This window comes from Phymastichus coffea, unplaced genomic scaffold, assembly GCF_024137745.1.
Source record: "Phymastichus coffea isolate CEN01 unplaced genomic scaffold, Cenicafe_Pcof_1.1 PCOF00007, whole genome shotgun sequence".
Classification (NCBI taxonomy): domain Eukaryota; kingdom Metazoa; phylum Arthropoda; class Insecta; order Hymenoptera; family Eulophidae; genus Phymastichus; species Phymastichus coffea.
In genome coordinates, this window is record NW_026706818.1 from 279,862 (window position 1) to 298,592 (window position 18,731).

Below are 18,731 nucleotides of genomic sequence, written 5' to 3' on the forward strand. Positions count from 1 at the left end.
ACTCAGCGACCTCGAAAACCCCCGAGTACTAATTTCCAACCAAAAATATGCTAATTCTATGATTTTCATCCACCATCTTGAATCTGCCATTTTGGATTTTCAAAAATGAAAATTCTGACTGTAGATTCGTATTCAGCGACCCCGAAAACCCCCGAGTAAGAAATTTTAAGCCAGAATAGTCAATAGAAAAATGTATGCCGAAAAGGGTTAAAAGCCACCCCTATCTACCCCTTGCAGGCTTATATACGTAACGCTAGTTACACCAAGTTTAATTAAATCCTTTTTGATGAAAAAATAAATTTTTTAATCACAAATAGACATACACATCTTAACCTGGATATGCCTTATCCCTGTATACATGTACAACCCTTAAAAACCCTTGGGCAGGCTAATCATAGAACCCTGGGTAAGCTATTTTAATCATGTGAAATTCGATGAAGGAATTAATCACAGATAGACATACGCAGCTTATTTTTTGTACGCGGTTGGGAGGGCTGGTTTTAAAGGGTTGAGGAGGTATTTGGGGATGAGGCCTATCTAGATCATATTAGTACGCATACCTGTGATTAGAAAATGAGTTTTTTTATCAAAAAGCAGTTAATTAAACTTGCTCTACCCAGGGTTATGTGGGTGAGCCTGTTTAGGGGTTGGCAGGGGTGGTTTCTACCCGTAAGAGAGCATTTTGTAAATAGAAGCACGATGCTCACAATATTTTTTAGTGTTTTGTCATATTTCCAAGTTTGGTTTAAATTGGTGAGTGGCTCTTTAATATGGTTACTTGTTAGATAGCTTGGGCTGAATGGTGTGGTGCTTTTTAAATTCATAAAATTTGAAATTTTCAAATTAGTGTAACTTCGTGAAAAAAAAAGATATCCGAGCATACTCAACGGCATTTGAAAGAAGAAAACTCATACTTTAATTTGATGTATACAGTTTTTTGAAAAAAAAATTTTTTTTCTTTGCTACATAACCTCAAATATAGGTAAAAATCGCGTTTTTTTGCACTTTAATGTTAGGATATCTCGAAAACCGGAGCCACCAGAGTAATTCTGACCTCGGATTCGGATTCAGCGCGCAAAAAACCTTCGGAAAACTATACTCGGGTTCTTGGTAAAATTTTTTGTCGGCCTGTGTAATTTATCTTCCGCGCTGTCGCCACCGATGTCTTACCGATTCGAGGTAGTACTCTTTCCCGTTTCTCTCCTTCTGTTTCCCTTTATACTCTCTTTCCCCTTCCCACTTCGTACACTTCCTTCCCTACAGTTGTGCAGCTTATCCACTCTCAGCTCTCTAAACCACTAATCCACTCCTCAAACCAATAAGTCGGGCATTAGTAATGCGCTAATGCAATTACATCGATGCCCGGCTTAACGATAACTCACGCAAATAGTAAGAGGCCAGGGACGACAGAGACGGCAGGGAAATTGCTACTGCGGTTTCCCCGTTATAATTTTCTACAAAAGTATAAATGTCAGTTTGTCTCAAGAGCATGGGCATCAGTGTTTCCTACTATTTTATTCTGGAACGAGTATAGAAAATATACACAACAAATTAACTTTTCATAATTATATAATTGAAAAATTAGTATCTCTTTGAATATTCTAGCCTCTTTATGTCTGTCCGTAACGGACAGTATCTTCACCAAATAAACTGAGCCAACGTCCATTGAGAGTTTGAAGCTCGACAATACCAAGAGAAGGAGCATAGCTACCCAAACCGATGCTCTCCAAATGCCGTGAAAGGAAAGAATATCCGACTTATCGGACAGTGCGCATTATTTTAACTCTCTTTCTCTTATTTTATGTTATGTAGATAAGTGGAATCGAGTATTTGTTTATATCCTTCTATACTATTTAATTTTTTGACCAGTGTTAATATCTGTATTGCAAAGATGCAATAAAAGCATTGCTCATTTCTTATTTTAAATCATGCTCGATGCTTAATCTGTTGTCATTCATGATTAAAATTTAACGAACATGATTGGAGAAATAACCGCTGAGGACGAGTTCTCGAATGTGATTCGGAGTAGGGGCAGCTCATCGTTCTTCTCCTGCTGCGCGCGCCCCCTCTCAACTGGCTCTGTCTCTCTTTTTTAGCTTTTCAGTTTTTCTTGACAGATCCTGTTCGCACGCTGTAACTTTCGCTCCAACAGTTTATTGTGTAGACTTCAATTAAAATAAATTAGTGGAGTCCAGCCAACCCCTGAGCATCATTTTCTTGCCTTCTCCTAACATTTGGTCCTTCGAGCCGGATACGCTGACGAAAAAAAAAACGAATCAAAGGTGAGTTGAAAGTTATGTGCAACGCGAGCATAGCTCTTTAACTCCTAACAGGACTGAGCCAGCCGTGGAAGCTGGCGTGGCTCTGGTGGTTATCGTCTGCCGACGGCCGCTGATTTAGACGAGCCATCGCAGTGAAAGATTGCTATGCATGGGCACAAGGACTGCCACGCGCACCAAAATGGCGGCCATGGCAGTGGTTGACCGCTGACGCGAAAGCGTTTTTGCTCGAACGGTGGGCGTCGCGATAGGTGGCTGTCAACGACGAAGTCAATGCACTGACGTAACGGCGGGCGGCCGCCAATGGCAACAGCCTCGCACACCGACGACGGGTGTGAAGCCAAACGGCGGCCTCGAACGATCGCTGGAATGCGCGAGAGCCGAGTTTCATTGCGAATGGCGGGAGTCGCGGCGGACGGCCGTCGCTGATGACGGCATCATTACGATCAACGAACGTCGCAGCACGCGGCTACTGCAGACGATTACTCGGATGCTCAGCAAGTCGCTTTGCACCAGGGCCTGTCTGGAGATAAGCGAGTCAGTGGAGCAAAGCAAGCTATCCTGAAGATGATCAACATCTCCGTGGATGGCAGAGTGCAGACCGGAGGACCCCCTTCCCGCAACTATTTATTGCACTCCAGCCGAAACGACGACGAGGCCTTATGGGTCCCTTTTCTCATAGCCGCTTCCGGTCCGATGGAATGGCGCTGAAATCAGCAAGGCTGCTCGCTTTCACTGGCTCGCTGAACCTCCTACAGCAATGGTCGGTGCGACAGAGTGAGCCATGCGGCGCAGCGGCGAAGCGCTGAAATTAGCTGAGCTATCATGCAGGAAGGTCGTTAAGTGTGCGACAAGCCGTCGGACTGTCGAACCAGGCTTCCTTTGTCGACTGCGCTTAATCGACCCGAACTTAGAATCGAATTCGCTCGGCTCAGCGCTCTGGCCTCATGCGTCGAGAGGTCGGCTTCAGGTGTCAGCTGGCTGACCGCGCAAATATTTGCCCGATCACGGCACCCACACTAAATTCCATCCCCATTATCGGCAGATGGAGCTTGCTGACATTCAACGGGAGTTGTAACGGGCCATCCAGAGGATTGCTGAAAGGGTCGCAAGCACGTCTACGACGAACTGGACGCTCGGGTCCATCAACTCAAGACTTGAGCTACTGGAAGGATACTGGCGAGATCTTCATCACAATCATGGCCAGCTCCTGACCCTTGGCGATGAGTCGGCCGTTGATTATCGGTCGAGCTACACCTTCGTACTGGCGGAGGAGCTTTACGTGGAGAGCCGCGACATGTTGCTGGATCATCAAGCCCGCTGCGCGGTTTCAGAGGACCGTGCGTCAACCTCCAACGTATCTTTGACTGCGGCAGACCACGGCACAGACTTTCCCCTCTCGAAGTTGCCTCGCTTGGAGCTGCCTACTTTCAGCGGAAAGCCCGAGGACTGGGAGGCCTTTCGGGATCTTTTCGTGGACCTGGTTCATGACAACGCTACGCTAGGGGATGCGGCGAAGATCAACTACCTCAAAACGAACGTCAAGGGGCCAGCGGAGGAGGCGCTGTGAAGCTTCCGCTCCATTGCGAACAATTATAAACAGGCGTGGGATGAACTCTGCAGACGTAACGACCAGCCGAAGCTGCGAGTAAGAGACCACCTTGCCGCTCTTGTGAATCTGAGGCCTCTCATGGGGGAAACACCAGAAGGCCTACAGTCGCTCATGGATGAGCTGAACAGATGCCGCACCCAACTCGAACGACTGCACCAACCCATCCAAATGTGGGACGCCTAGTTTGTCTTCATGGGTGTGCGTGCCCTTGATCCGGTCACAAAGAGAGCTTGGGAGGAAGAACCTGAGCCCAGCATGTCATCCGACGCTTCATCGATAACCAGCGAAGTTTCCTTCAGCCAATTCACCGAGTTTTTACAGCGGCGATACTGCACGTTACACGCTCTCGGTCAGGTGGCTACATCCTCCTCCAACGACTACTTAAGCGGTCGACGGAAGACTGCCCAGCCCACTACCTCAAAGACAATCCAAGCACATGCCACTGGGACAGTTCGCGCAAGGGGGGGCTGCCCAGCTTGCAAGGAGGCCCACTACGTCGGACACTGCCTAACCTTCCGAGGGCTAGAGCCGGAAGAGCGACGGAAGCTGGTAGCTGCAAGAGGCCTCTGCTACAAGTGCCTTGGGAGCAGTCACACTGCCAGAAACTGCCCCTCCAACAACACCTGTCGGAGCTGCGCTGGTGCCCACCATACCTTGATCCACGAGGGCGCTGGAAGAATCAGCCGTCAGACGGATGAGGAATCACAACCGACTACATCTCACGATGGTCAATCGGCGACGCTCCAAGCGGCCGCGACTAGCACGAAGCCAGCTGGAGAGGACGGGACGGCGTGACTAGCCGTGCTTCCCACGGCCATCGTCGCTCTAAGCAATGGCGGTGACCGCAAGGTTGCAGCGCGGGCGCTGCTTGACCCGTACTCGGAGGCGACCATCATCAAGCTCGACTTCGCCCGCAGACTAGGCTGCCGACTACGTCGTACCAACGTGGGAGAGACTCCGCTAAATATCAAGCGGTGATCTACATTGCAGACGTCGGTCGACGGTCGCCCATTTGGGCCGACGCCGTCGTTCTTCGGTCAATCGGCATCGTCCCACCATCGGGAGTCCCCGACTTTGAGGTATCCAATATCCGTCGCAAGTTATTGCTGGCTGATCCTACCTTCAATCAACCTGGGCGGATCGACATAGTCATAAGAGCAGATCTCTACCATCGCGTCATCCGAGCCGGCACTCGGAGAGTCGGTTCCCTGTTAGCTCAGAACACGGCGTTTGGCTGGACCTTGATGGGTTCCACTACGATTTTTGAATCGTCGACCGGCCACTCCCACACCAGGGCCCTCGCCACTGCGGTCCAGGTGTGCGACGAAGGCAATCATGAGAAACTTCTCTCACTGGTGCAGCGGTTCTGGGCGCTCGAAGACGTTCTGTCGGTATGACGGATCTCAGCCGATCGAGAGTGCGAGGCTATTTTCGCTCGAGGGGTCCGACGGACGCCCGATGGTCGATACATTGTCAGACTACCTCTTAAGCCAGAGAAGAAGGCCCTCCTCGGGACCAGTTTATCCCATGCGCGCTCCGCCCTCACCTCCATGCATCGACAAATGCGCTCCGACCACGCTCTGCGCAACAGTTACTGTTAGTTTATGGAGGAGTACGAGCAGCTGGGTCATATGAGACTACTGACCGCTGAGGAAGTTTGTGAGGATTCGGGGACGGTTTTTTAGATGTGTAGATCTTGATGGACGAGAGAGACGTCCACCTGCAGCGCATCGTCTGGAGTCCTTCGTGCGACTTGCCAGCTCAACACTTTGCTCTCCGAACTGTCACCTACGGCACGGCTTGCGCCCCTTATCTCGCATTGCGTACCATGTAGCAACTCGGCGAGGACGAAGGACATTGGTTTCCACTGACCCGAAAGCTGCTTCAAAGGGATCTCTATATGGATGATTTCCTTAGTGGCGGTTCCAGCCTAGAGGCAGCAAAGAGCCTCCGAGATCAGCTTGCCGGTCTGCTCAGGACGGGCGGCTTCCATCTACGTAAGTGGGTGGTTAATGAGCCCGGTCTTCTTGAAGACATCCCCGCTGAGGACCATCTGCGGCCAGACTGGGTTCGGCTCTCCACCGACGGGCCAGTGTGCGAGTTGGGAATCATCTGGGATCCAGTGACGGATCACTTCAGGTTTCGCCCTGGGATCGTCGATCCACCTTCAAGTCTGACGAAGAGGACCGCGTTGGCAGAGCTCGCTGCTATCTTTGATCCCGCAGGTTGGCTGACGCCGTTGACACTAGTAGCTAAAATTATAATCTAAGACCTCTGGAGAGCGAAGTACGAGTGGGACGAGAGACTCCCGGCCAGTTGGCTCGACCGATGGCTGGCATTTCGCACCAGCATTCAAGAGGCTATAGATCTTTCGATAGACCGCTGGCTTGGCAGTACCCCAGGACAAGAAATGCAGTTGCATGCCTTCGCAGACGCCAGTCGACGGGCCATTGCCGCTGTCATCTATGTCCGAGCTACCGACAGCAACGGCAAAATCACCAGCACCATTCTCTGCGCGAAGTCAAAGTTAGCCTCAGTTAAGAGCCTGCTCCCGACCACCCAGAGACGAGCGCGGATGACCATCCCGAGGCTCGAGCTTCGGGCCACCCTGATCGCTGCAATGCTGTTAAAGGACACCGCCAGCGCACTGTCGATCCCGCCTATGGGCTGCCATCTTTGGAGTAATTCACAGGTTGCCCTGCACTAGCTCCGTTCAGACGAACCCGTGGGGCACGACATTATCGACAGTTATGTGGTCCATGTGCAAGAGATCTCCACTGGCGTCACTCTGCACCACGTCCCCACGAGCTGCAACCCAGCCGACGTCGCATCCCGCGGCACCGACTCCACCAAACTTGCACTGCACCCACTCTGGTGGCATGCCCCAGACTAGCTGGTGCAATCAGCAAGCGAGTGGCCTCTCGAGGTCAACGACACCGACCGTCTGGCATGCCAGCATGGCAACAACGTGTCTTGCGCTACGGTGCAGATTGAGGACGAGCCATTGCATCCGGAGAAGAGCCACATCGATCAGTTTTCGACGCTCGATTCCTTATTACGAGCTACCGCACGCGCCATTCGTCTTCTAAGACGGAGAGACACTGCATCGCCACTGTCTCCTATTACGGTGTCCGAGTTCCGCCAGGCCTTCATCGCTTGCTCCAGGATTGTGCAACGTCACTTCTTCGCTGAGGAGTTCGCTCAGCTGAGCCAAGACTATCCGCTAAAGGGCTGCAGTCGAACAAAATCCCTTGAGCCCTTCCTCGACGACAACGATGTAATCCGAGTCGGGGGGCGACTCGACCGCTCCCCTTTACCCTACGACGAGCGGCACGTCATCCTCCTTCCCGGATCATCACACCTCGCTCAGTTGGTCATCCGATGGGCCCATGAGCGTTGTATTCACGGCGGCTTCAGGGCACCCTATGCTCGAGCACTGCAGAAGGCCTGGATTACCGGGGCCAAGGTTCGAGTCAAGCGATACCTCCGCAACTGCACTGTTTGCGCCCGATTTTCGGCGAAGGCCTTAGCCTCGCGCATGGCCTCTCTTCCGCCGGCCCAAGTGTGTGTATGTGACGCCCTCCCGGCCGTTCTCGACTTGCGGTGTCGACTACGCCGGGCCTTTCCATTTGTGCCGTAACAAGGGGCGAGGCGCCCTCACTGTGAAAAGCTACGTCGCGCTCTTCGTCTGCGTTTGTACCAAGGCCGTCCACCTCGAGCTCGTTGAGGACCTCACCACTGTCAGTTTCTTTGGCGCCCTGCAGCGGTTTGCCGGTCGAAGAGGCCGGCCGGCTGAAATCTGGAGCGATAACGGCACCAACTTTCGCGGTGCCGCCCTTGAGCTCCGCAGGCTCCTTAGTGAAGCCGAGATTGACTGGGGAGTAGTTGAAGGATCGCTCGCCAAGGAAGGAATTAGCTGGCGATTCATTCCCCCATCGGCCCCTCACTTCGGCGGGCTCTGGGAAGCAGGGGTAAAGTCAATGAAGCGGCACCTTCAGCGAATTGCTTCACCTCGACGACTTACTTACGAAGAGTTCGTCACGCTTCTCGTCGCTGTTGAAGCCATCCTCAACAGTCGGCCTCTCGTGCCGCCGTCAGGCGATCTGGGCGACCTTGACGCACTCACATCTAGCCATTTCCTCATCGGGACTTCTGCTGCGTTTTATCCACAGCCGATCTCCAACGACGAGAATTTGGATCATGTTAGTCACTGGGCGCTTATTCAAGCTATGAGAGGACATTTCTGGTCCCGCTGGAGCCGAGAGTATCTCAACACTCTCATACAGCGGCCCAAATGGAGGCGGCTTCGACCTAATTTGCAGGTCGGCGAATTCGTCATCATCGCCGATCCTTCATTACTTCGTCAAGACGGTCGCTGGCCACTCGGAAGGATCACTGCCGTACACCCGGGTCCAGACGGTTGGTTCGGACAGCCACCATTGTCACAGCTTCTGGGGAGTACGTCCGCCCAGCCGTCAAGATCGCCCGACTGCCTCTCCAGAATGCCAAAGAACAGCTCAGTAAGGAAGGCAATCCTTCATAGGGTCGTTCCTGCAACGAGGCGGGCGGGATGTTTGGAGAAATAACCGCTGAGGACGAGTACTCGAATGTGATTGGGAGTAGGGGCAGCTCATCGTTCTTCTCCTGCTGCGCGCGCCCCCTCTCAGCTAGCTCTCTCTCTTTTTTTTCGCTTTTCAGTTTTTCTTGACAAATCCTGTTCGCACGCTGTAACTTTCGCTCCAACAGTTTATTTTATAGACTTCAATTAAAATAAATTAGTGGATTCCAGCCAACCCCTGAGCATCATTTTCTTGCCTTCTCCTAACAGAACAAGTAATTAACGTGCATTAACTTGGTTTAACGCTTTTTCACGCATTGTTAGACACACAAAACGCATACGGTGTAGCATCTGTTTATTAAGTGGCTAATTGAGGCAGAGGTTCATCTTGCACAAAAGATGGATTTGAGGGCGTTCGATATTAATTGAACGACTTATTTAAACAATCGTTGCAACTGAAACTTTCAATTTATCGGTTAAATTCTCGAAAATTGCGCTTAATTAGTTGGAATTCTTTATATAATGTATAAATAAATTTAAGATTTTTTTAACTTACACATCAAATATGTGTCGATAAAGATGTATACTTGTAGAAAGGCTTATCTTAAAAACTAATAGTCTCGTTATATTTCACGTGAAAAAACGTGTCAATAAACTAGATCAATCAACAATTTATTCAAAGTATTTTAGTGTTTTCTCGGTTTAAACTTTTTTAAATTAATTTTTGTAATAAGCATAATAACGTGATAAAAATATGTCAGAAACATGTTTTTTTCTTTACAAAAATAATTTTCAGTATCAAAAGTCACGGTCGCGAACCATAGGTAAGTAGGTACAAAATACGCGATAATCTACATAATAATGTAGCATTCAAATTCAAAACCCTCCAAACTCTTTCAATTCATTTCCATCTCTAAATTTTTCACATATTGTTATTTCTATTACTATTAGGATCAAAGACCATATAGTGACATTTTTCATTTACATAGCGTTCCAATTCACTTAAAGCTGTTTTACAAAGGATTTTAGCATAATCATTGTTAAAATGCTATAGCGGGTTAACAATGTTAAAATTGCCTAAGAATGAATCGTTATCGGGGATCAGCCATCCGAAAGAGCAAATTTTGAGGCTCTCTCACTTAAATTTTCAGACCCCTAGGTGGCAATAGAGTGCCACAATTGTAAAAAACTGGTTTTTGTGAAAATAATTTCTCCTACTTTACTGTTTGCTGAAAAAATTCACGGATATTAAATTTTTTACTGCAAAATAGCCCGATTTTTTTCAGATTTTTTGGATAAAAATCGGAGTCAGAAAAAATTATTGTAATTTTCAATGATTTTTTAGGTTATGAAGGTCATATTTGGCTAATATCTACATAATCATTTTTCATGTATTTTTTTCCGTACTTTGGAATGCATATAGTCAAATTATCATATTTTGACCAGGATATGCTCAAAAACTGAAAAAACCGTTATTTTTCGCGTTTTTCCCATGTTTTTAGCACATAATCTCAAAATTAGATATTTCACTAGGTACTAAAATACCTACAAATACTCTAGGACTCTTTGCCTGTATGCAAGATCATCAAAAAGTAGTTTAGAAAAATTTTCCAACTCCTAAAAGTTCATACAGTCAAGTATTACTTCCCTGTAACAGCAAAGAGCAAGACCAATCATTTATGATTGAGACATTTTTGTTACTTAAAATTAATTCAAACCTTAAAGCTATAAAAAATTTTGAATTAAAATAGTTTGAACAATATAAGCTAGACATTTTTTTAACGAGCCTCTTATTATATAGACAATCTTGTGATCCACAAGTTATAGTTATCGTACTTAGTCATATGTATTTGGTACAACCCTTTATTCATAGTTTCATTGAATAAAAATTGTGGGATTGCATATTTGGATTACACATTAATATAATAACACATTATATTACACATTAATGATTAAAAAAACATTGAATTTATTTCTGTGAGGTTATGAGAACGTTTTAGAACAACAACATCAGTTGTCTTCTGCTACGTCAAATTATCTCCATGACCTACTAAGTCGCCCGAAAAAACACTCAGTATCACGCGGTGAGCTAACAGGTCGACCTCAGAAAAAGTACTTTTTGGTTACTGACCTACCCACTCAATTGATGGCACTACCGGGCTTCCGTACTCCCCTCCCTCCCAGAAGAGCCTACGTAAACCTAATGCGCATGACAACGAATCGTTGGTCATCTAACCCAATCATGGCCGACGATTCTGACGGTTCGCTTCTGACTATTTAAATGGAACAAAAATGTACCTCAAATCTGAACGTGAATCCATTTCAAGTTTGTATTTTCATGACATTCAAGGCAAAAATTGAAGAATTCCGTTAGGCGCTTTTCAAAAAAAGGGAAAAAACAAAAATTGAAAAATGTATTATATTTTGATAACATTTTATAAATAAATATCCTTATAGATATTTAAAATCTAAATAAAATGAGATATTCAGTTAAATTACTGAGGATAGATGTTTCATGAATCATGTATGATGGTATAATATAAATTATTATAATTATGATTAATATTACTATTATTATCTAAAGAAATTATGACTATAATATTAAAAATGATTTTAATAAATTACGATATTTGACGGTTTTTTTATGCTGAGTTTTTCTCTGAGGTCCGTACTCGCTCTCTGCGAAAATTCTGTGGGTACGTTCGACTATAGACTATAGTCCGAACATTCATCCGCCATTCATTTGACAAGTACGATGACCGTTGAGTGACCGCAGCACTCGCAGCAGCAAAAGCTACCTCCGCAACAGATTTATTCTCGTATTAACACCTATAAGTACTTGGTGGTAACGATTGCATTTCAAATAGAAAAAGAAGTCAGTAACAGTATATACATACATACCGACCTTAATGGATAAAAATTTTTGTTTTGTATTATTATAATCAGTATTATTAGTAACGTTACAATTGTTACAGAGCAATATATTAATTTAGAAAACGGAGTCATTTTGCAGTATATAAGTAAGTATTTGAATCTATCGAAATTTTTGTAAATTAAAAGTATCTTAAAAACTAAAAATTCATCGTATGATTCAAGGTTAATTTTTATCAAATACCTCCATTATTTTGAAATGTCGTGTACATAAATTGCAGGAAAATACATTTTCTATTCATTTTACACTAATTCGTTTTGAAAGAAGAAAAGGGATATTCCAAGACTTTTTTCAACATTTTCATAATATTTTTACAATCTTTGGGTATCAAGAAGGGCAAACGTCATTTTTGATGAAGTTTATTGAAGGAAATATAATACTACATTTGTGGTTATTATTTATAACTATATAATGATATGATAATTTACTTTTTTCGATGGAAGCATGTAGTTTACCATAATATTGATATATTTATCACTATTCATTGTACCTTCTACAAAATGCAGGTCATCTGATTCTTTTCCCGACAAACAACCCCAAATTATTACAGATCCACCACCTATCTATACTTTTGCGGACTGACAATTACTCTTGAATTTTGCGCCAAACGTCACACTCGTTTGGGTCATAAAAATGTAAAAAAAATCTTGGAATATCCCAAATACTTTTGTTTTTAAAACAAATTAGTTTAAAACTGATTTTAAAACGTATTTTTCTGCGATTTATGTATTTAAAAATAATAGAGGTATTTGAAAAAATTGACCTTACATGCATTCAATGAAAGATTTTCGAATGATAAAAATTAGACGGACAATTTTATAGCTATTTGAAATTTTTGTCAATTGAACTTGAAAGTTGAAAAAATATAAGGAAGAAAGAATTATGCCATGATATATTGATACAACATTTGTAGAATGTTTCTAGTATAACGAAATCGACGATATTACGTGGTTACAAAAAATATTACTTTTTAAATTCAAATCTACAAAAAAATTCTGTAGTGAATCAAACCTACATCGGATTGAGGTTTTTTTGTTTATAAAGACATTAATTTTGAATAAAAAAAATATTGGGAACGACTACTAAAAAATTCGAAACTCCAAGACTCTATAAAGCTTAAAAATCGTAAATAAAATGAAGCGGAATTGGGGGTGCCTCATAATTTTGAGTAGCTTGGACTACATTAAAATTTTTTTCTTTTTATGTGGTAAATCCACTCGTCCATTTTTTTACGATAACATCTATGTCAATTCTGTGATTTTTTTTGTAGACATAGATTTTATACAAATGCTTAAAATATTTACCAAGGATGACTCTTTAATAGATTTTTTCACCTTTTTCTTTAAAAATTAGCAATGAATTTTTTAATAATATGCATAATCCCATAATAAATCTTACAATTTTTTCATTTCAGTTTTTTCATAAAATATGGATAATTTTGATGCAACTGACAAATGTTGCAATTGCTCCAAAAAAAATCTAAGTAAGACAGCCACACAATTAAAGATTATTAATTTAGAAAGTGAAGTTGAAGCTATTCTTCAACAATTAAATATAGATAATGTCAGTGTTGGCTCTAAACTTTGTGATAAATGTAGAAGACTTATTTTTTTTGGTACAAAAAAATCTAAAGTTGATGAGCAACCATCAAGTAGTGATCAAAGTCAGCAACGAGTTCTCAGGAAGTACCTAGCTTACAGAGTTCGGGAAGTGTCTTCGAGGTAAAATTAAATAATCCTAAAGAAATAAAACCTACTGTTGAGCTACCCCTTAAAAGAACTTTTGCCTCTCATAGCGTATGTTGTGTCTGTAAAGATACAAATAAATTGATTCTTGTGCCATTGAATGCAAGATTACAATGTTTCAATGAATTGAAAATTTTTATTCCAGATGGTAATCGCGTTTGTCCTAAACATTTAATCAAAAAACGATTTTTCCAAGATGAATTAAAATTAATACAATTATACTGTAACACAAGTTTTTTAACTGCAGATGAAATATGTTTATTTCTGTATAAAATATCAGACTTAACGTCGCAAACATTCTTAGATAAAATTAAATCATCAGAGCTTAGCGAGAAACAATTATTTTCTTTCACAAGTCTCTCTGATAATCAATTACAAGAGTTAAGTAAATTGTTAGTTTCCATGATAAGGACGTTACACAAGCTTTGGTCATATTTTTATGCAAACTACGGACTGGATCATCGAAAAATTTTATTTCGTCTATTTTTGGAATAGGTAATGAAATAAAAGTCTCAGGTTTTCGCGAATCGGTAATTAATTCATTTGAAAAAGACATCTTGCCCATATTCTTTGGAGTAAAAAGTATCTCAAGGGAAGAATTAATTCGTGATCATACTTCTATTTTTCTGAAAAAACTTTTTAGTTTAACGAACGTGCTTGCTTTGGTATTTGTCGGTACTTATTTACGTCATCAAAAAAGTAAAAATAATGACTATCAACGGAAATCATATTCAGGTCATAAGAAATATCCTTTGATTAAGCCGTTTACTATTTGCACCACAAACGGGTTCGTCGTAGATGTTCCTGGTCCGTTATTAGTTACGGAAAACGATGCAAGTATTATAAAAAAAGTGATGGACGATCCGAATGGTGTAAGAACTATCATGAGAGAAGGTGATGTTTGTATTGTGGATAGAGGTTTTAGGGATGTGGTACCTTATTTAGAAAGTCTTGGATATAGGGTTCTTATGCCCGCCTTGAAAAGGAAAAGACCCAACTTGACAACATCTGAATCAAATGAATCTCGTTATGTTACAAAATTGAGATGGGTAGTAGAGGCCGTTCACGGTATTCTCGGGAAAAAATATAAACTTCTCCACCAGCAGTTGGATAACAAGTTTCTATCAAAAGCTGGCGCATATTGTAGAATCGCTTGTTTTCTCAACAATCGTTTTGGAAAGGGTTTGAACAGCGATAAAGATGAAAATGGATTGCAAAACATAATTATTGAAAGAATGCTGAAATGTAATCAAGATGAAAATACTTTAGCATCAGAAGTTGCGACAGCCAGATGGTCTAGACGATCTACTACTATGACTAAACTAAAATCAAATGAAATAACTGACTTTCCGGAGATGACTGAACGGGATTTTAAGATTTTTTTTTCAGGTACCTATCATATAGGTCAAGCCGTCTGTTATCTGGCTGAATTAATGGATGATAATCAAAATATCAATTTGTAGTATGTTAAGTTGAAACCAAATATTAGTAAAGTATTAGTAAGATCCAGGCATATAAATAGTAAGACCTATAAGTGCTACGTTGAATACAAGCCTAATTCAATCGGCTATAGCGGTATTGATCGAGTTATAAATGAAGATAGTGATGAAGATTAAGAATAATATTGTAATTAAAATTGATAATGTTAAAGTTCTTGTAAATTTTAATTGATATGGATTTATCACATTTACATTGACAATACATTTCATGAACAAATTGAATACACATATTTATATTTTTTATAAACATTATTCTAATTTCTACTATAATTATATACTTACTTACTCAAAAATATTATTTCATTATAATAATTAATAATTTCAAAATGACACAGAGTTTTTCTGTACTTGAAGTTGGCTGAATAGGCTCTTTGCAGTTCCAGGGAAGTAATATTGACTTTATGAATTTTTAGGAGTTGGAAAATTTTTCTAAACTACTTTTTGGTATTCTTGCATACAGAAAAAGAGTCCTGGAGTATTTTTAGGTGTTTTAGTACCTAGTGAAGTATCTAATTTTGAGGTTATGTGCTAAAAACATGGGAAAAACGCGGAAAATAACAGTTTTTTCAGTTTTTGAGCATGTTCCGGTCAAAATATGATAATTTGAACAAATGCATTCGAAAGTACGGGAAAAAATACATAAAAATTGATTATGTAGATGTTAGCTAAATATAACCTTCATAACCTAAAAAATCATTGAAATTTCAATAATTTTTTCTGGCTTCGATTTTTATCCAAAAAATCTGAAAAAATCGGGCTATTTTGTAGTAAAAAATTTAATATCATTAAATCTTTTCAGAATGTTTGGAGCAAACAGTAAAGCAGGAGAAATTATTTTCACAAAAACCCGTTTTTTACGATTGTGGCACTCTATTGCCACCTAGGGGTCTGAAAATTTAGGTGAGAGAGCCTCCAAATATGCTCTTTCAAATGACTGATCCCCGATAACGATTCATTCTTAGGCAATTTTAACATTGTTAACCCGCTATAGCCTTTCAGGCTATCTTTCAGTTTCAGGTTTTTATCCTATCTGAGGAAAGTATTTAATCGTCTTCGTATATGGACATATTCGTTATATCGCCTTTTATATAAAATATATTTTGTTATTTTTATATTCCTATTATAGGTTAATATAAATGCATGTGAAATGTTACGCAGGATAAAAATCAATTAAATGAAATGAAATAATATATAGATACTCGTAGACAAATTATGTGATTACTTTAATTGGTCATGGAGAATTACAGCTACGCCAATATTCTGTCATTGAGACTTAAAAATCGTCAATTGGCTACCTTCAGGCTGAAAGTGCAAATGTAAATCATGTTATGCTCATTTTTTCTTTCTGAGTATCCATCACACCCGTTCTTGCTTTAAATGTATCTTCTTCTATCACATCGACTGTTTCTCATCGAAACTACACCCCGTTAAACTACTTCTTTGTCGTCTTTACTTCCTGTCCAAATTTGACACGCCTCTCTTGAATAATTCTTAAAATTCTATTATTTCTACTGATAACACGTCCCTTTTAACTTTATTAGTTTTTTTAATAAATGACAAGCCTCTTCAATGCTCCTATCTGATACACGAGTGACCAAGCACTGCTGTTCTTTATCTGTTTTCTACCCGAACACCTTAAGTGAAACTGTTTCAAATCCAAACTTTGTTCTTATCTCCAATCGTTATGTTTCATTTATCTCTCCTAAAATCTGTACTATTCTTGCAAGTATGTCAAATCAAACTCCGTCGTGGCTTAAGCTTTTGTGTTTGAGGAAAGAAAAGACATATGTAAGGACATGTATTTAATTACGAATTGGTACAATACTTAGTATAGCAATGTATGTTCTGGTTCACGTAGACCATATAATTGGTGAATGTCCCTAGAATTTAGGACCCTAGTGCTTTCTATCTGGTTGGTAATTTATTTAAATGTATTGTGATGTTATATCACAATACACTTATAAATAATAATTCGTACTCCCGTATCTAGTTGCGTTAATAAGTAAGAATTCGTTTCTAGTAAAATTACTCTAATTGTCAATAAAATAAATTGATAAATGAAATATATGCGAATATGAATAAGGTTTCAAGGAAAGTCAGACTATGCCCTAGTTTCTTAGGGTGCGAATTGTTCTATAAGTTGAGCTCGAATTATAGGAAAGGAGGGGTCTTGTTCAGTTAATCACAATGAGAGAAAGAACTTAGATATTAGCCAAGTTTATTCAATCTCATGCGCTCACTTTGCAAGGCTAGAAGTGAATACCAACCTGTGCAATAGTGGGTGTATTTATACACAGATTTTCCCGCCTATTTTTGCAGGAAAGTTCTCTTCAAGAAGTTTTCGAATCTTCGAAAAACATTCGTGAATTTTGAGCAATAAATTTTCTTGATTTACAAGTAAATAAACATCAATACTGAACTTTGAACACATGTGAACTTTACAGAATTAGTTATTGATCGATTTAGTATAATTTACAATTATCACAAATAGTATCGTCAAAAGTTATGAACTAATAAAGTCAATTCATGCAATATTACAATATTTACAATAGAAAATTATTAAATTTTAATATAACTTTATCGCTTACATTTTTCTAATAATTCATATTTATAGTGTAATAAATAAATTAATTCTGCATATTAAAATTCCTTATTATTTAATAATTAAACGCAATTCGTATTACTATATTCTAAATCTACGTACTAAAATCTATATAAGAAATACTTTGTTATATCAAAATTACATCTAATTAACATATTTTCTCAAATAACAAAAATCATTATATCTATATCTATTACTCTGTGACTTTACGCTCCTTATTTGGTTATGAAATTAGACTCTTGTACTAAGACAATCGAATAATCGGTGAGGTGGCGCCGTTTAAGGTGCTAATTTGTGTAAACAGATAAATGCGTTTGACGGGTTGCGGTGCTTCAGTGACATAATAAACTAGCTCATAGATAGGACCATTACAGTATATTAAAATTTTATTTAAATAGTTATTAAATATTCCTAATCATTTATAATGTTTGATAACAAATATGAAATGAAAAAAAAAGTATTAAGGTAATTTAAAAAAACAAAAGGACAAGTCAGGGAATCAATCCCGCGTACTCTAAATCCGCAGGCCGGTATTATACCAGTAGAGCCACTGCCACATGTATCTTGAAAAGTCCTCATTGTGTAAATTAGCTAGACATTTGGTAAAGAGTCCGAGTGCGCTGAGAATGAGATGGCGTACTGTCTATAGTTCTGGCTCAGCGTGTCTTGAGACCATTCTGTCTCTTCTTGGAGGGAGGGTTATATATATATACATATATATATATATATACACATAGAGAGAGAGAGAGAGATCGCACGGCTATGCTTACACTTACGCTCTTATCTTAAGTTAACTATATCTATCATAGTTGCGGATCACAGTATGTATTTTTACTGTAAATATGTTCAATTTTGATAGAAATAAGGAAATACATACCACGTATCTCACTTGAGATTATTATCTTATTCAACGAATGCCTTTGTATAAATGCCTATAGCATTAGAGACAAAGATAGAAAGATAGTTAGATTAGATTAGATTAGTTCATTTATTGCGGCAATGAGGTAAAACCCCGTCCGGCAGTTTAGAAATGTACAAATCAAACATAACAAAATCTTATATAAATACATAAGAAAAATATAAGAAAAATATTGACGCTTTTAACTAATAAAGGAACTAAATTAAAATGATACATAAATTATTTGACGATGAGTAGCGAATTTACAGAAGACAGTAATGCTATGATGATTTAAAATATATATGTATGTATGAAAATAAGATGAGATGGAAGAAAATAAAAGATAGAACAACATGAGGATAAAAATAAAGATAAAGAGAAAAATGAGAGATTAATATAGACAGTGTATATAAGAATATGATTTAAATAAAGATTTAAATAAGCTTAAGGTAAGTATACTCCACAAAAGATAACTAGATATATAATAAATACGCTATTTGCATAAATAGAGAAAATCGAGTAAAATTTCTTTTCATTTTGTGATTAAATTAAAAGTTCTATTTTTAATAATTTAAATATAAAGGCTAAGAAGATACTTTTGGCAAG

The 18,731-nt window shown here is 40.2% G+C and overlaps 2 protein-coding genes across 2 annotated transcripts in view; one reads left to right on the forward strand and one right to left on the reverse strand.

Moving 5' to 3' along the window:
* Window positions 1–18,731, reverse strand: part of LOC131669114 (zinc finger homeobox protein 4) — a gene marked incomplete at its 3' end in the record, with an annotated part of 333,820 nt that overhangs the window by 249,770 nt on the left and 65,319 nt on the right. The window lies entirely within an intron of this gene.
* LOC131669121 (uncharacterized) lies at window positions 4,084–4,686 on the forward strand. The gene has a single exon (XM_058943770.1). The coding sequence runs from the start codon at window positions 4,084–4,086 to the stop codon at window positions 4,684–4,686; it is 603 nt and encodes a 200-aa protein (XP_058799753.1).